This window comes from Asterias rubens, chromosome 8 (genome assembly GCF_902459465.1).
Source record: "Asterias rubens chromosome 8, eAstRub1.3, whole genome shotgun sequence".
NCBI lineage: Eukaryota > Metazoa > Echinodermata > Asteroidea > Forcipulatida > Asteriidae > Asterias > Asterias rubens.
In genome coordinates, this window is record NC_047069.1 from 12,354,001 (window position 1) to 12,371,268 (window position 17,268).

The following is a 17,268-nucleotide window of genomic DNA, read 5'->3' on the forward strand; positions in this document are numbered from 1 at the left end:
AACGTCTAGGCTCATTTTCTATTTCCCGTTTAATGTAACGTAATAAAGTCTGGTAGTCAAACATTCAGATTGTACATTTTTAGCCTAAAGAGGGCGCTAAATTTAAAGGACGTTGTATTTAGGAATATCTCAAAGTGTTGATTGGTCATTGAAACTAAATGATGGGGAGCGATACCTTTAATGTTTAATGTCAACATGAATGATGTGGACGGGTGATGTGGCGGCGCTCTTGCTTGCTTTATATTTGAGTTTTGGTTCTATAAAGTGTAACATCAACTAAGTGTGATTTTCTTGGAATTTGGTTCTTTAGAATAAAATTGCTTTGACTTTCGACGACTAAGCTTTCGGTGCCCACCGAGCAACTCAACATGCACGACGGCGGGGGTGCCACGAATCCTGTAAAGATTTTCGCAAATATCTTCATTTCTTTCGTTGGTGCGGGCGGTCTTGGACTTCCGTTCGCTTTCAAAGAGGTAAAGACACAACCCAAAGTCACTGGGATGGGGGCATTGGTGGTAATGAGTGTTTCACCAGTCAGTTAATGGTTCAATGATGATTATAGGAATATAGTTGCTGTCTTAATGTTGATGTGTGTTTAAATTAAATTAGCCTACTACTACTACAGTACTACCACCTGTTCACATTTGTGAATCATGTGAATCACTCAGCAGTGACTCACAATCACATACATTAAGGATAATTTTCCGTATGGCGCCACCACTTTTTCACTCAGTTTTACAAAAAGGGATATATCAATCAGGTAAATAAGTTCCTATATTATTTCATATCGAATGAAAAAGTGGTGGCGCCATACGGAAACTTTTCCTACATTAACATTGCTGTGTTAATATTAATAACTTTATTGTTTATAAATAATGTAAGTATCATCAAACCTTCTAAAAACTCTCTATTTACGGTCCTACTACTTGCCGTCAACTTGCCGACTTGCCGTCAACTCGCCGTCAACTCATTTTCGTGCCGTCAACTCATTAAATTTACATGAAAAATTTATAAATGGTACACGGAAGTGTTAAGTCTGGGCTAAACTACATATTTCTCATGGTTTTCGGTAAAAATTCATTCACAAAAACGACTTTGTGTTGATAAAAAAAAAGCACCGATCATTGACATCTTGGGCCAAGACGTATCAATGTGAAAAAGCAAGATGGCGGCCGACGGTTTTGCTGTTTCGAGATAATTTTTTCACGAGAAAAAAAATCAATTTTTATTCCGAAATATGACCTAAAACTTTCGCGAATTCTCTTTGAGCTGATACTTTACAGTTCTATGTTTCTTTTGTGGATTTTAAATGTATATTGGAGGAGTTGACGGCGAGTTGACGGCGCAAGTGAGTTGACGGCGAGTTGACGGCAAGTAGTAGGACCCTCTATTTATATATATAAACAGATTGTGTTTACTTGTAATTTGACCGCTAGATGTCAAGTTTCTATGTTTTTAACGTGGACAATAAATCATTCAATTCTAATTCTAATTCTAATTCTAAATAAATGGTAGAATAATCGTATTATATCATCTTGGATGGTTAATGTAAACGTGTGGACCCGTGTAGTATGTACATATGTGGAATGGAAGTAAATATAAAAAAAAAAAAAAATGGAAGTGTGCCAAAACAGTAAATATCATGAGTGAGTTGAGTCAGACATCGAGTAGAGAGGGAGGAGAGAGAAGGGGGCGGGGGGAGCGAGGGTACCAGAAGGAGAAGCCCAGCAAGCGAATTCAAAGAAAATTTGTGTAATGCATATAAATTGTTGCATGTTATGCTTACGCCCCACTTTTCCTAATTGTAAATGCAAGAAAATTTGGTTTGGTTTCTTCATTCATTTCTTGAGAAAGACTCTTCCTAGTGCTAGGATTGAAACATCTTGAATCCTAACCAATAGGCCTAATAGGCGTAATAATATTAAATAAATGTTTTAAATTAAAATAATATTTAATTAATTAGATTTATCAAATTCAATTAATTTTCTTTTCCTTTTTACTTACATTTCAGGCCGGAATCTTAGAGGGGGTGTTAATTCTGGGCTTTGTGTCTGTAGTAAGGTGAGTCTAAGTACAGAAACATTTGGCATTTTATACATATTTATTAGCCCTTAGTTAGTCACAGGTTCTTCCCAATGGTGAAGTGAAGGATTAAAGCTCGTAGCAGTACGATACTTTCAGTCAAGATAACAAGATCACCAATTGTGAGTTACTAGAATTGCCTCAAGGATAACATTGTTTTATTGTTTCTTTGTTCTCAGTGTAAAAGCTATGCTCATGCTCATCGACTGCAAGTACAAGCTGGAGGAAAGACTAGATGTTCGCAGAAAGTTCAAAATTGTCAGCAAAGTGAAAATGGATGATGTTGAAGGGAAAGAGCTGCTCAAGAATGAGGACACGGCAGCACAGAATGGATTAAACGGACAGCATGGGAAGAGCTCAGCTGAGGAGACGGAGGTATTATCATCTTATTCCGTTTCAAGGAGTATCTGAAAACTACAGTGGCTCATACTCGCAAATAAGCCAATTGCGAGTTAGATTTCAATAATGTCTGGTAAATTTGAATTCTTCGGACGATCCAGACAGTTGCTACATTACATGATTCGGGGCAAGCTTTTGCGTAGTTACGTAAGAGACAGTGAACACCCATACACAACTTTGAATTAATGTGTACGGCACAATGGTACAAGGGTTTGCTTGTCTGGAGGCTGCAATGCAAAAGCTTGCCCTATCTTGTGACATAGCTGCAACTGTCTTTACAGTCTCATTGATTCATATTTAAGCCGTGAGTTGTTATTAAAAGCAAGTAATTGTACCATACTTTAATCAAATCTAACTCACTCACAATGGCTTATTTCTAAAGTTTTATTGCAATACAACTGCATTGTTTTGCTGTAATGGTGCGTTAATCGCCGTAATATTGCGTTATATTATTTATTTGGACAGTTTGACAAATACATACAGCTTTCATTAAAAATTTTGTTTTGTTTTCATCTCAGAGTCCGAAGAATGAGATAGACTATGGAGATGTAGGTGAGTGTAGAAGGAACAGGCTGTTTCTCAGTTTGTCTTAGATGTAGAAAGCGCTGTGTGCTCTATCATACGATGTACGTTCACTAAACTGTTTTCTGTTGCTTCAGTTAACTTCAGCTGTCTGCTTTTTCTTTAAAAAGTCCTTGTATTTCATTCTCTTTTTTATTTCCTGTATATAGTAGGTGTGTGAATCTGACAGTGTTAATACTATAATAGTATGGTGGAGAACAAAGGTTATTGTAATTGTAAAGAAATAAAGAGAAACTTGGCTATTGCAATGGTTTTACAATGTAAATGGCATGTTTTATTATATTCTGTTCTGTTCTATTCTTATTCAGGTTTCTACGCATTAGGAAATAAAGGAAAAGTACTTGTGGATACGTCCATTGTTGTGTCACAAATAGGTGAGTACGTAAGCATACAAAATAATTAATGTAAATGATAAACAATGCATATATTCTCCTTTATACTCCGAGATGCAGAGAAGCCATTTATGGACAAGGTGGAGTGTGCTTGGTCAGGGGCAATGGCCAGAAATGAAATGTAAATAAAATGTAACGAATAAAACTCTAATATACCGAGTCCCTGTCCTTTCGATGCCTTTTAAAATAGTTAAAGGCAGTGGACACTATTGGTAATTACTCAAAATAATTATTAGCATAAAACCTTTCTTGGTGAAGAGTAATGGGGAGAGGTTAATGGTATAAACATCGTGAGAAACGGCTCCCTCTGAAGTGCCATAGTTAACGAGAAAGAAGTAATTTTCCACAAATTTGATATCAAGACCTCAGATTTAGAACTTGAGGTCTCGAAATCAACCATCTAAACGCACACAACTTCGTTTGACAAGGGTATTTTTCTTTCATTATTATCTTGCAAGTTTGATGGTCGATTGAGCTCAAATTTTCACAGGTTTTTTATTTTATGCATATGTTGAGATACACCATCTGTGAAGGCTAGTCTTTGACAATTACCAATAGTGTCCACTGCCTTTAAAACTATGTTTGCCAGTGTCAGAACAATGAAACTGTGACTGTGTCTACTCTTTCTGAGAGTCGTTGGCTTCACTACAAGAATTAGTAAATGAAATATAAGGCCTTCGTGAGGAGATCGAGGCTCTGTGGCTCATTGAATTGTTTGTGTCTTCATCCAACAGGATTTTCTTGCGCCTACCTCATCTTTATCTCAAGTAACCTCGTGACCTTTGTCCCCGGACTAGCCAAGCATCATTGGGTTGCTGTCATGATGGTCCCTCTGACGTTATTGTGTCTGCTCAGACATCTCAATAGATTAGCATTGTTCAGGTGTGAGGATAATGGTTTGGAATAAGATATTAACACATTCTCCCTCAGTAGTGTGGTGAATTACAGTAAAAGGCATTGGACACGTTTGGTCATTACTCAAAATAATTGTGAGCATAAAACCATACTTGGTAACGAGCAATGGAGAGCCGGTAATAGTATAAAACATTGTGAGAAACGGCTCCCTCTGAAGTAACATAGTTTTTGAGAAAGAGGGTAATTTCTCACTCAAATAATATAAGATTTTAGACTTTAAGCCTTTTGTTGGCACCTGAAAGCACACAAGTTTGTGCAACAAGGGAGTTTTTTCTTGGTGTCTCGAAACTTTGAAGCAGGAAAAAAAGAGTATCAAAATTTAAACGCTGCGTGTTTATGTGAATAGTTTCTTCCTCTTTGCATGATGTTTAAATTTGACTTTTCCCTCTAATAAGGGAACATTTAACAAAGTAGTATTGCAAGCAATACATCAAGACAATTTCCTAAGATAAAAAATCAGTTCGTCTGAAAGTCCTTTTACCAAAAATCCATCCGAAGGACATAATCAAACAAATTAAAGCAATGGTTTGGGACAGTGGTGTAGTGGGGTAGGTCAGAGATTAGCCAGGTTCTTGCATTTTGTTTGTACATTCAAGGCACAAATCTACACTTTCTCATCCACTCCCCAATACCAGAAAAGATGTTTAGAGTTGATGTTTCCTCAAGTAGTTACTTAGCATTTTTCTCTTTGCTCTTCAGCCTGTTTGCGGACTTTGCAAACATATTTGCATATTCCGTCGTCTTTTGGTTTGACTTTGAGCATGTGAAGAATGTGCGGTGAGTAGAGTTGTTGACAATTGATCTTGGTATTAGTGTGTAGAGCTTTTCATAGAGTTGCCAGTTTGATGTTTTTTCCCCAACAAACATGCATGGACCCAAATGGAGTATGAAAGATCAACGCTCCCATTGTGTGTTTTGTTTTTGTTTTATGATGCATGAGTTCAGATGTAGTTGAAGTGCTGAAAAGACACCATTGTAAAAAAGTAAAGACTAACTAATAACATAAAAACTGCTGGGCTTTTGTATTGCAACAACCACTTCATCATATGCAGAATAGTTGTTGCTACAAAAGCTAATGCAGGTTTTATTTTTATTAGTTAGTCTTTAAGTGTTACCACCTGACTACAACTGCCTTCTTTTATCTGTCAGATAAACACAGCCATAATTTATTATTGTATTTGTGTGTTCTTTGTTGCTTATGGAATATAAATAGAAAACAAAAATAGAAAAACAAGTACTATTGTAAAAACCGTTTACCAAAGCTCAATTTTGTTGTTGGTTTCCGTGATACCATCGGTCTTCTTCAGAATTTACTGTCTAGCAATTCGGAGCTGCACTGAACCTTTGATTATCCCATCAGAGTTCTTTCTTTAAAGAATATTCAGTCTCTAATTTTCATTCTGTTCATAGACCTTGTTAATGTTTGTTGGGCTATTGTTCTCTTTTGCTCCTTTATGTGTATAAAAAATAAATAAAAAAAAAAAATAAAAAAAACAGTATAAGAAATTTGAATGCATAATAATACACAAAGATTAATAACTTACTAGTAAATAATCAATATTTGCATTGCATGAGATTTCACAGCAACAACTGATTGCAATTAAGAATAACAACTTCAACCAAGGTTTGTATGTACATGTACACAAACATTTCTTACAATATCTTGTTGTAAATTACCTTTTTGATACACAATGATTCTTTCCCCCGCAGGATTCATCCCAAACAGATGTCTATGGTGGGATTTCCTTTTTTCCTTGGCATTGCATTCTACTGTTATGAGGTATTGATAATATTAATAGTAATAGTATAGGTTTTCCCGGCCAATTTCAATCAAAATCAATTCATCATAGATAACCCAGCTCATTCAATTTCATCTGAAAATGATCCTCTGTTGAATAAGCATTCAACAGTTAAAAGGAGTAATTCAACTTCACCAGTTTAGTATTCACTGGTCAATTAAGATCATTCAATTTCATAAGGCAGCAAAGACTTATTAAATTTCGTAAAAGTCAGCAGCAAGATCTAGGTTCAATTTCATCAAGTGTAAAATAGTGTTTTTTTTTGGTAAATTTTATAGTGGTGCTTCACCCTAGGCCCATATCAGGACCAATTCTACAATGTAATTCCAGCCCTAAAATTCTGAAATTCTTTTTTTTTTAAGAGCTTTTTTTGTAATGTTTATACATTTTGGTAAGTAATTTATTATGAACATGATGAAAGACCATCCGGATAAACCAGAGAGCTGTTCAGATTTCACCGCATACCTGTCATAATATATTGCTGGCCGACATAATGTATTTATTTATACAGCACAACTGGAATAACATTATAACCATGATACGAGAAAACAGCTGTAACTTTCCCATCAGTAACCCTAACAAAATATTGATTTTTAAGAATAGATTATGTCCACCATGTGTCCACCATTTATTTTATAAGAATATTGATGAATCGGCTGCCGACTGTTTCATGCCGTTGACTTGGAGTGTGTTTGTTAAAGGGAGAGTGCAGGAGTTTTTTTTTAAAGATTACATTAAGCACTATTTGCTAGTTTTCAATGCACATGGTTTTCGCTCAGGATTTGTAAAAAAACTGTGGGAATTCTGGACCAAAATTTTAAAAGGTTAGCTGAATTGAAACGTGGTCCTCAGAATGTTTTTTTTCCCTCGGCATTACACTTCAGTATTTTAAAAGAAACAGAATCGTGCACACATTAAACTCAATATAGTTTGGACCAACTGGGTCCCTAAAGTTTGAAAACGCGCTAGACATAAAAAGTCTATAGAGACGTAAATTTGGTTTCCATTGTTTTTTTAATTGGCGATCCTTTTTTTGTTGTCTTTAATTGTAAATTGTAAAAAAATTTTATTAATGTAACAAAAATTTGGTTGTTGATGAACTGTTTCCTTAAAATTAAATAAATCTGGCTTTAAATCCGTTTAATCCGTAATATTTTGATTATTTATAGTTATAATCTTTTGAATTCAGTATTGTGTTTTGTTTTGCAGGGAGCTGGAATGATTCTTGCTCTTGAATCCTCTGTTTTAGCCTCCAAAAGGCACAAGTTTAAAAAGTAAGTGATCAAATCGAATAATAGTATGCATGGTTGTACTAACCTCAAGTTTAGTATTTATAGTAAGTTAGCTTACTATCATGTTTGTTGTTCCGAATGTGCATTTTAATGTTTTCTGCTTATAATCGTATTAAAGCCATTGGACACTTTCGGTACACAGTATTGACCAAAGGCCCACACTTCGTGTAGCACAACTGATATAAAAAATAACAAACCTGTGAAAATTTAGGCTCAATCGGTCACCGGAGTCGGGAGAAAATAACGGGGAAAACCCACCCTTGTTTCCGCACGTTTCGCCGTGTCATGACATGCAATAAATCCAAATCCGTAATTCTCGACAACGAGAATTGATAAATGTTTTCTCGAAAAGTAAAGCATTTCATGGAATAATATTTCAAGAGAAGTCTTTCACCATTGCCTTCTGTGAACCCTGTAAGTTGTTTGTAAATCTGTGAACTTTTGTTTTGTTTTCTGTGCCGAAAGTGTATAACGGCTTTAACTACATTTTGTACATAAGATACCATAAATTCAGGTTTCTTTTACTTCGAATATAATTTTATTCAATAATGATGAAATAAATAAACCACTAATGATAATAAAGGGCTTTCAGTTTTGCAGAATTGATGGCCTTAATTTCCAAATGTTTTTTTCTCTATTTTTCTAGAATTTTCATAACTGCCCTGACAATCGTCACAGTGCTGTATATTAGTTTTGGTGTGTGTGGATATCTGGTAAGTAATAGTTCATTTTCTCCTTTCTTATTCCCAAACTAACATATTTGGTTGTGTTACTAACTGTATGGGCATTTACTCTGTCTGCATTTTGAGCCTCGGTTACTAAAGAAGCGCCAAATCATGAAGCATGGACGACTCCAGCGAACAACTCAGTCGGAACAACCGGAACTGAAAATTCACATCTAAGAATTCAATGCGTTTCCCTTGGGCATTTACAAATTTGTTAAGAAATATTTGATGTACGTTTGTATTCGCTTAAACATTTGCTTTTAATATTTGCAATGATTTATTTCATGCTATTATTATTATTGATATTATTTTTGAATCTTTTATGCAATTTCAGTCGTTTGGAGCAGAAACAGAAAGTATCATCACATTAAACCTTCCTCCCGGTAAGAATTCTATAGAAATGTTTAAATTTTTCATTTTTTTAAATCATCAGAATACTTGAGATTATTATTTGGTGTTTCTGCAAACCTTTTCCTGAACCTAATTATTAAATCTCCAAATCAATCTAAAGAGTGAGAGACTAAATTTTGACATGGTCCTCCTTATTAAACATTGAAAGATTTTCAGGAATTTTCATTAGCCTTTTTGAGGTATGGCGGACGTGATACGCGCGCGTCACACGCCGCGACTGATGCCAGGCTCACCATGTTGGTGGTCATAAGGTTTACGTGTAAACGCCGCGTCGCCTTAAATGCGCTCTTCACTGAATAACATACGTTCTATTTCTATGGTCAATACGCACACACAAATTTACCACAACTTTACAGTGTTGTTGCATTGTGTCCGACATCGACTCTCTTCCTAAACATTAAATTTTAAGTTATTTTTAATATTTCTGTTTTAAATGTGGGCGCCATGTTTTATTTTCTGGTTTCTAGGTATTCTTCCAGAGCTTGTTAAGAGCTGTCTCTGTTTCTCTCTATTCTTCACATATCCCGTCATGATGTTCCCCGTGGTTAGCATTATCGAATCCAGGCTAATGCCTGACCCAAATAAAAATGAAAAACATGGGGTGAGTATGAAGGAAAGCTGGACAAATTATCAAACCCCTTATAAAGTCGCAAGCTAAAACAGCGCCCTTAACTAGAGAGTATGAAGATAATCACATTCAAGAAACTGGTTATTAAACAAAACTTTTTGACACTATCACAAATATCATGGTTGACACGGTCAATGTCAGTACTTAATGTCAGAGTTAAATTTCTGTCTGAAAGAAGGACTATTAATCCAATTTAGAAGCAAGAACTCTATCAATTAAAAATATTCTTGTAATAAGCACAATCACTGGCCTTGCAATTCAGGAGGTGAGCATAAAAAGACCCCGCCTTGGAAGTGCTGTTAAAAAATCTGACAAATAAATTCAGACCATGTAAAGAGAGGCGAAGTTTTTCAGTATTTATGAAGACCAATGGCAGATTTAACTTCAGGAGAATTATCAGAATGTCTGTAATGTTTTTATCTAAATCGTTGAACCTTGTGTTTTTGTATTGTCAGAATATGCTGCGTTCAGCCATGGTGTTAATAACGGGTATGGTGGTGATTCTTATACCAAACATTGCAACGCTGATGGCGCTGGTTGGCGCAACGTGCTGTACTCTTCTAGCTTTTATCCTACCCGGATTATTTCATATGGAAATATTCAAAGAGTAAGTTTAGCATTTCAGTTTATCACTATTTCAGTGAATTTTGTGCTCAAAATGTGGCATGGTGTACCCCACCAACCCCCACCCCATGTTTTTCTTCGTTGTGTTTTCTTTGTGTTTGGAATTTCAGGAATTCTTTACAGAATTGGGGGGAGGGGGGGCTGTTAAAGTGTGGGAACATTGGGGGTTGGGGCGCAAGTCGGACTTGCTCGGATATTTGGATTGATTCTTTGTTACAATTTGTGCAAATTTCATAAAAAAATCTTCAACAAAATATTTGTTTACCAAGAAAACAAACCAACTTTGTGACAAAAACATTTTGCAGTGCTGTTTTGTTATTTATAGCCATTTTAAGTTGAAAACTGGACCTTAAAAAGTTGCTGAACAAGTTGAAGGGTTGAGTTTCTGCAATGCTGACCTGTTTCATCTTTTTGTTTGCAGGTCTCTGACAAGAAGAGAGTGGATGTTTGATGTATTTCTTATAGTCATGGGAATCTTAGCGTAAGTATTTTTTTTGTAAAACATCAACAACCTATTGTCTCCTCTCGAGGTTCCACCAGCTACAAACCTCGCACAACACTTGACAAAGCTCTTACACACGCTTTGGTACAATGCCTCACCATGTACCCAATACAGCAGGGTTTACGGATATCATAAAGTGAATTGAATTTTAGGCCTATGAAGTACTACATGTACTAGCGAGTTTCTATGTCAAATCTCTTCTCACTAACGATAAAGCATGCCAAATTACCAATTTCGGTACTTGAACAAGATGAAACTCTTGCCAATCGAACTAGCTTAATGTCAGACCAAATCCAGGATATGTTATTGATGTGTGAAGTCTACGTACATGTACTTTCAATGAAGAAATAAGTATTATAGACGGGCTTTGTGCCCTCCCATGGGGTCTCCAATTTCCCTGGATGATTTTGTAAAGCAAGCTGTGGTTAAAGCTTGCCCAAAACCAAAGGTGTGGCGCTGATACGAGGATGTCATATACATAATTTGTTCCACACTGTTCTTAAAACTCTAATGACTTCCTCAGTTAATTAAACCGGCAACATTCACATTTGCGAGACTGGTAGAGACCTTAGTACAAGAACATCAATCCCACAGCCGCAGAGGGAAATGTGACAAATCTGCCACTGTCAATTACTCGGCTGATCTAGACCATGTCATAGATTGGGAACAAGCTCATGATCAAATCATAGCTCCTCAGAAACATTGGTACACCCGCCACATCAGAGAAGATACAGGGATCCATAAACACAACACTTCCTGTAGAACCAAGTACTTGGCACACATTCCAACCTCAAGACATAGCATTACTTCATCAGCAGTATTTGGCATGTAGACACAAGTATTTGGCACACATTCCAACCTCAAGACATAGCATTACTTCATCAGCAGTATTTGGCATGTAGACACAAGTATTTGGCACACAATCCAACCTCAAGACATAGCATTACTTCATCAGCAGTATTTGGCATGTAGACACAAGTATTTGGCACACATTCCAACCTCAAGACATAGCATTACTTCATCAGCAGTATTTGGCATGTAGACACAAGTATTTGGCACACATTCCAACCTCAAGACATAGCATTACTTCATCAGCAGTATTTGGCATGTAGACACAAGTATTTGGCACACATTCCACCAACCCTCAAGACAGAGCATTACTTCATCAGCAGTATTTGGCATGTAGACACAAGTATTTGGCACACATTCAAACCTCAAGACATAGCATTACTTCATCAGCAGTATTTGGCATGTAGACACAAGTATTTGGCACACATTCCAACCTCAAGACATAGCATTACTTCATCAGCAGTATTTGGCATGTAGACACAAGTATTTGGCACACATTCAAACCTCAAGATATAGCATTGCATGTACTTCATCAGCAGTACATGTATGTGGCGTACATGTATGTGGCATACATGTACAATGCTACCATCCTATTACACTGAAATCCCAGTCTGCTGATATGGACCAGTGCACAGCACTTTTAGTTCTGGCAAGTTTTGTTTATGGTAGCACTTTTGTGTCTGATATGCACTCAACAAACAAATCAAGCACCCTTGGCTTAAGCGTCCTCACTTAAAGCCATTGGACACTTTCTGAACAGAACAAAAACTAAAAGTTCACAGATTTACAAATAACTTACAGGGTTTACAGAAAGTAATGGTGAAAGACTTCCCTTGAAATATTATTCCATGAAATGCTTTACTTTTTGAGAAAACATTAAAACAATTAACAGATTAATTTCAAACATATGTCATGACCAGCGAAACGTGCGAAAAAACAAGGGTGGGTTTTCCCGTTATTTTCTCCCGACTCCGATGACCGATTGAGCCTTAATTTCCACAGGTTTGTTATGTTATATATAAGTTCTGATACATGAAGTGTGGGCCTTTGGACAATACTGTTTACCGATGTATTGCGATTGCTTTAATGATCCTTTCGAGTTACCCTTGTAACGTTAACACAAAAGCTCTCACATATGTATTGATACATTTTGATTCTGTGGTTTCAGGACTTGTCTTGGTACATGGGACGCCTTAAAGCGTCTATTTCCCTGGCTGGAAGCAAGCAGCCCTGAAGTCCTTCCGAGCTCCCTACAAGTACCCGTCAGTGATCCAGTCAGTGATCTTATACATGTAGCACACTCCGTTCATCAATCACTCATCAATGGAACAAACCAGCCTTAGCGCTGGTGTGCATCGCCATGTTTGACCAAATTAATAAATAACTGTGACTGCCATGTCACATGAGGTAATTTACAGGCAACTAGTTACAGGCAATCCATTCACATTGAATGTTTAAACAAATTATTGGGAATTGTAAGAATTTGATTGAAAAATTAAGCCCGGTTCATACCTTCTGCGAATGTGAAACGAGTAATTCGCAACAGTTCAACACCTGGGAAAACATTCGCTGCGAAAACGGCCATGTGGAGCCAAAACTTGCTTTGAATTCACAGGAAGTATAAACGGGGATTTACTCTCAAGGAACACGTTGCCTTGGATCGGTCGAGTTGGTCTTTGAAAAGCGTTTGTAACCCTTTTTTATAAAATGCATATAGGTAGAAAGATGTTGTAAAAGTAGAATACAATGATCCACACAAACATGCCTCGAAATTGCACGGTTTTCCTTTTACCTCGTCGACTAACACGGTCGGCCATTTATGGAGTCAAATTTTTTACTCCCATAAATGGCCGACCGTATTAGTTCGCACAGTGAAAGGAAAACTGTGCAATTTCGAGGCACACTTGTGTGGATCATTGTATTCTTCTTTGAAAACATCTTTCCAATCATATGCATTTTATAAAAAGGGTTACAAACGCTTTTTATAGACCAACTCGACCAATCCAAGGCAACGTGTTCCTTTAATGTGCACTACTGCAGTTGGTTGCATCCAAGTTGCCTCGTGTGACAAGGCCCCAACGGTGATGCAGTGTGGTAGGGTGATACTGTTGGTTGAGGGTGCGTAAGGAAGGAATGGAAAGTTAAAGGTATCATACAGGATTGGTAATGATGAAAAAAGTAGTGGTTGAATTTCAGTCTGAAAGTTTTACTGATTATGAAGTAAGTTCATACTAGAACCATTTTTGTCTGTGAAATATTTCCCTCTGCAATGAAGTCGAGAAAACTGAAAACTAACGAAAAGAAAAGAAGCAACAGTTGACTTTAAGAAAATTGTGTTAACATGTTGAAAATTGTTCAAACCTTTCACTATTTTCTCCTTCTCACACAGATTAAGCCAAAATTTATTAGTTATTTCCTGTATTATGGTTGATCACACAAAACATGAAAATTGTATGCGACTATTTTTTCAGCTCTCCAATCCTGTAGAATATTTTTAACCCAGGGTTCATTTCCTCCAGTATAACCTGAGGTTACAGAAGGTCCAACCCTTAAAATTTACAGGCCGTTCCTTTTTTTTGCATTCTTCCAAACCACTTTCCTCCCATGAGCAACACTTGTCCTGCTGTCCAACAATTTTACCCAAAGTTTTATTTGAATTTGTCTCATAATGTCCAAATGTATTTTTGTATTGTTTTTTTTATAAATACCTTTATTTTTAATCTGAAGGGGAGAGAGTCACAAACTTGTGTCGAAAATAATCCCTTGAGTGTATTTCTGGTATTATCATACAAAGCGTTTCCATCTGTTTGTTTTTAAAATGGGTTTGCATTGGGCATTTATTGAAAATAACAATAGGAATGAATGTAAAGGCAACCCTCATTTACTCATTATAACGTTAAAAAGAGTATAGACGTTCTGCTTATAAATCTTATGCCAGTAATCTCATTTCTGTTTCGAGTTCCTCTGTCAACTTTTGTTATAAAGGGTACATACTGAAGTCCTGAATCTCATTTCTACGCTGTGTTCCTTAGTGTTCTGCTTATAAAGAGTACATACTGAAGTCCTGAATCTCATTTCTACGCTGTGTTCCTTAGTATTCTGCTTATAAAGAGTACATACTGAAGTCCTGAGTCTCATTTCTACGCTGTGTTCCTTAGTATTCTGCTTATAAAGAGTACATACTGAAGTCCTGAATCTCATTTCTACGCTGTGTTCCTTATTAGTATTCTGCTTATAAAGAGTACATACTGAAGTCCTGAATCTCATTTCTACGCTGTGTTCCTTATTAGTATTCTGCTTATAAAGAGTACATACTGAAGTCCTGAATCTCATTTCTACGCTGTGTTCCTTAGTATTCTGCTTATAAAGAGTACATACTGAAGTCCTGAATCTCATTTCTACGCTGTGTCCCTTAGTATTGCTGTCCTCTTAAAACAACATTCCTGTTATAAAGGGCAGGCACGATTTTCTTCCCACTTTAGTCGGATTTTCAATTTTGCTTACCCATGGTAAAATTAAAAAAATGTGAATAGTGAAAAATAGTCTAAAAAAACTATTTAAGCCTAATCATATGAACAAAGGCCTTTTGCTCAAACCCAAAACAGTGGTAATTTGGCCAGTCCCAGCATCGTTGTTTTAACGAGAGCAGACTTTACTTAATTAGAAATGTTCCATGTATCCTAATACTTACTACAAGATAGCGATTACCACAAAGAATCTGTGCTTTCATTTCGTGCCAAGATAAATTTGTTTCTGTGTGCTGCTAAATTTATGTCACAATGTTTTCATAGTTTTGACATGGACAAGTCTTGGATCTAAGACAAAATGTTCGCGTACTCTCTCTGTGGAGATGATCTTCATGAAGCGAAACAGAAATATTTTTTCCTATTGCCTTCAAAGTTTTGTTTTTCCCCTTTGTTTATTATATTACTATTGTCATTACTGTCACACCAACTTGAGTAGACGACCCAACCATAGTTTAATGTGTAAATAGTTCAAGTTGGGTAAAGAACTGAAGTTGGTATGTAACACCATAGGCGGTATCCAAACCAAGCAACTTTAGCTACAGGTGTAGCTGTTAAGCAACAGCCACATTAAAGAACAGCCATCTATCCATTGCCATTAGTTCAATCAAAATCAAGCGACTTTTGCTACAGCTGTCGGTGTTTAGCCTCTATCCATTGCCATTAATTCGGACACCTCAGCAGTTTTTGTTTTTTGGTGTCACACCCAACTACTGCTGATGTCCCATCTTTAGATGGACCCGTTCAGAGTGAACATATAATTATTCACAGATAAGCACACAACTGTTACAACTGTTCATGATATGAAAGTGGTCATGTTGGAAAAGTTCATTACGTGTACTAAAAACAATTTCAATTTAATCTCGCTAATCCTTAATGCAATATTTGAAACAAATAAAAAAAAAGGTTGTTTCTCACTATGTTCTTGTGACACAGATGACCGATTGAGGTTAAACATTCATAGTTTTTTTAAAATTTCATTTATATGTGAATACACAACGGGCAGATACTAGTCTTAGACAGTTACCGCTTTTTGTAAACTCAGGTTAGGATTTACAATTAGCCAGTTCCAATTTCTCTCAAGTGTACATATACGTATTTGAGGATGGCCATTAAATGTGCAAATCTTGGTGCTGCTTTATTCTGTTATAAGTTTGACTAATCAGTGACAAATATATTTAATGTATTCATATCACGTATCTGATAAGTGATCTGTTGCTCAGGCCTAATTTCATAAAGCAAAGTAAGCATGAAAACTTGCAAACAAAAGCCCAATTGCAAAAATAATTGCCGGGCAATGTTTTCTGCTAACAGAAATTGGGCTCATGTAGATGGTGAAAGGCAATAAAAGGCAATAAAATCTACTGTAGACTATCCCCTTCTAACTATTAATCTCCATTGTGTGACAAGAGGCCAAAGGTTAACATAAGCTTTTACAGGTGCTTAAAGCACGTAGTTATACAAGTTTTGGTCAGATTTATCGGTAAACATACTTTTTGAACAAATCTCCATTTTGTTTTGGTTAAGGCTCTTTAGATTTTCAGTATTTTGTTTTCTTTTTTTAGTTATATTTTCTTAAAGATTTACATTTATTCCTTTTTTTTTCATACTGTTGGCAGCCATTCTACAGTCATGACAGTAGTGCAGTTGATAAGAATTTTCTGTAGAATCACACATAAGCACCCTGAACTTATCTTACAAATAGAAGCTCAGTACCTGGAGTTTAGACAAAGTACCGAATTTCACTAACATCTGTGTGCGAAAATTGCTAATATTTGTGCTATGGCCTTCTTGGCTGTACTTGTACTGCTGCGTATTTGGCCACTGATCCAGACATTGAACGAGTGGAGGAAAGTTTGTCCGACGTCCCGATGTTTTTAACAAAAGCGACGTCATTACAGTGGAGTGCTGTTCATATGAACTAATCTGTCATACGTTTTATTTCACAGTGTAGATATTTCAGTTTTAACATTTCATTTTGTGAACTGTCTGTTCATGTGACAGTGTGTATAGTATTTAAATAATGAATTACTACAAAGTGTACATATCAGCGAATATGTGGAGAGTACTGCACACTGTGTGTGAATGTAATCTACATTGCTAATGTCATTTAGAAGATTTTGGCTACTTTTACGGATTTTCACATGAAAGGCAAGCTGTCAAAAAGGTTCTCTTGTGATCCTGCACCATGTTTTCCTTAAAGACACTGTACACTATAATTGGTAATTGTCAAAGACCAGTCTTCTCACTCTGTGCACCTCAACATATGCACAAAATAACAAACCTGTGAAAATTTGAACTCATTTGGTCGTCGAAGTTGCAAAGATAATAATGAAAGAAAAAACACAATTCTAAATCTGAGGTCTCGAAATCAAATTCGTGGAAAATTACTTCTTTCTCGAAAACTACTCCACTTCAGAGGGAGCCATTTCTCACAATGTTTTATACTACCAACCTCTCCCCATTACTTGTTACCAAGTAAGGTTTTATGCTCATAAATATTTTGAGTAATAACCAATAGTGTCCACTGCCTTTAATGGAAAG

General features: G+C 36.3%; 1 protein-coding gene across 1 annotated transcript; it reads left to right on the forward strand.

Annotated features, from left to right (window-relative positions):
- The first annotated feature begins 264 nt into the window (after positions 1–264).
- On the forward strand, positions 265–12,632 carry LOC117293664 (amino acid transporter AVT3B-like). Its single transcript, XM_033776058.1, has 15 exons — positions 265–473; positions 2,012–2,061; positions 2,262–2,457; positions 3,000–3,033; positions 3,372–3,437; positions 4,190–4,337; positions 5,070–5,147; positions 6,081–6,150; positions 7,379–7,443; positions 8,108–8,174; positions 8,521–8,569; positions 9,065–9,198; positions 9,681–9,832; positions 10,271–10,330; positions 12,369–12,632. Exons 1-15 carry the CDS (start codon positions 369–371, stop codon positions 12,541–12,543), a joined length of 1,449 nt encoding a protein of 482 aa, XP_033631949.1. The 5' UTR covers positions 265–368; the 3' UTR covers positions 12,544–12,632.
- The last annotated feature ends 4,636 nt before the right edge of the window (positions 12,633–17,268 follow it).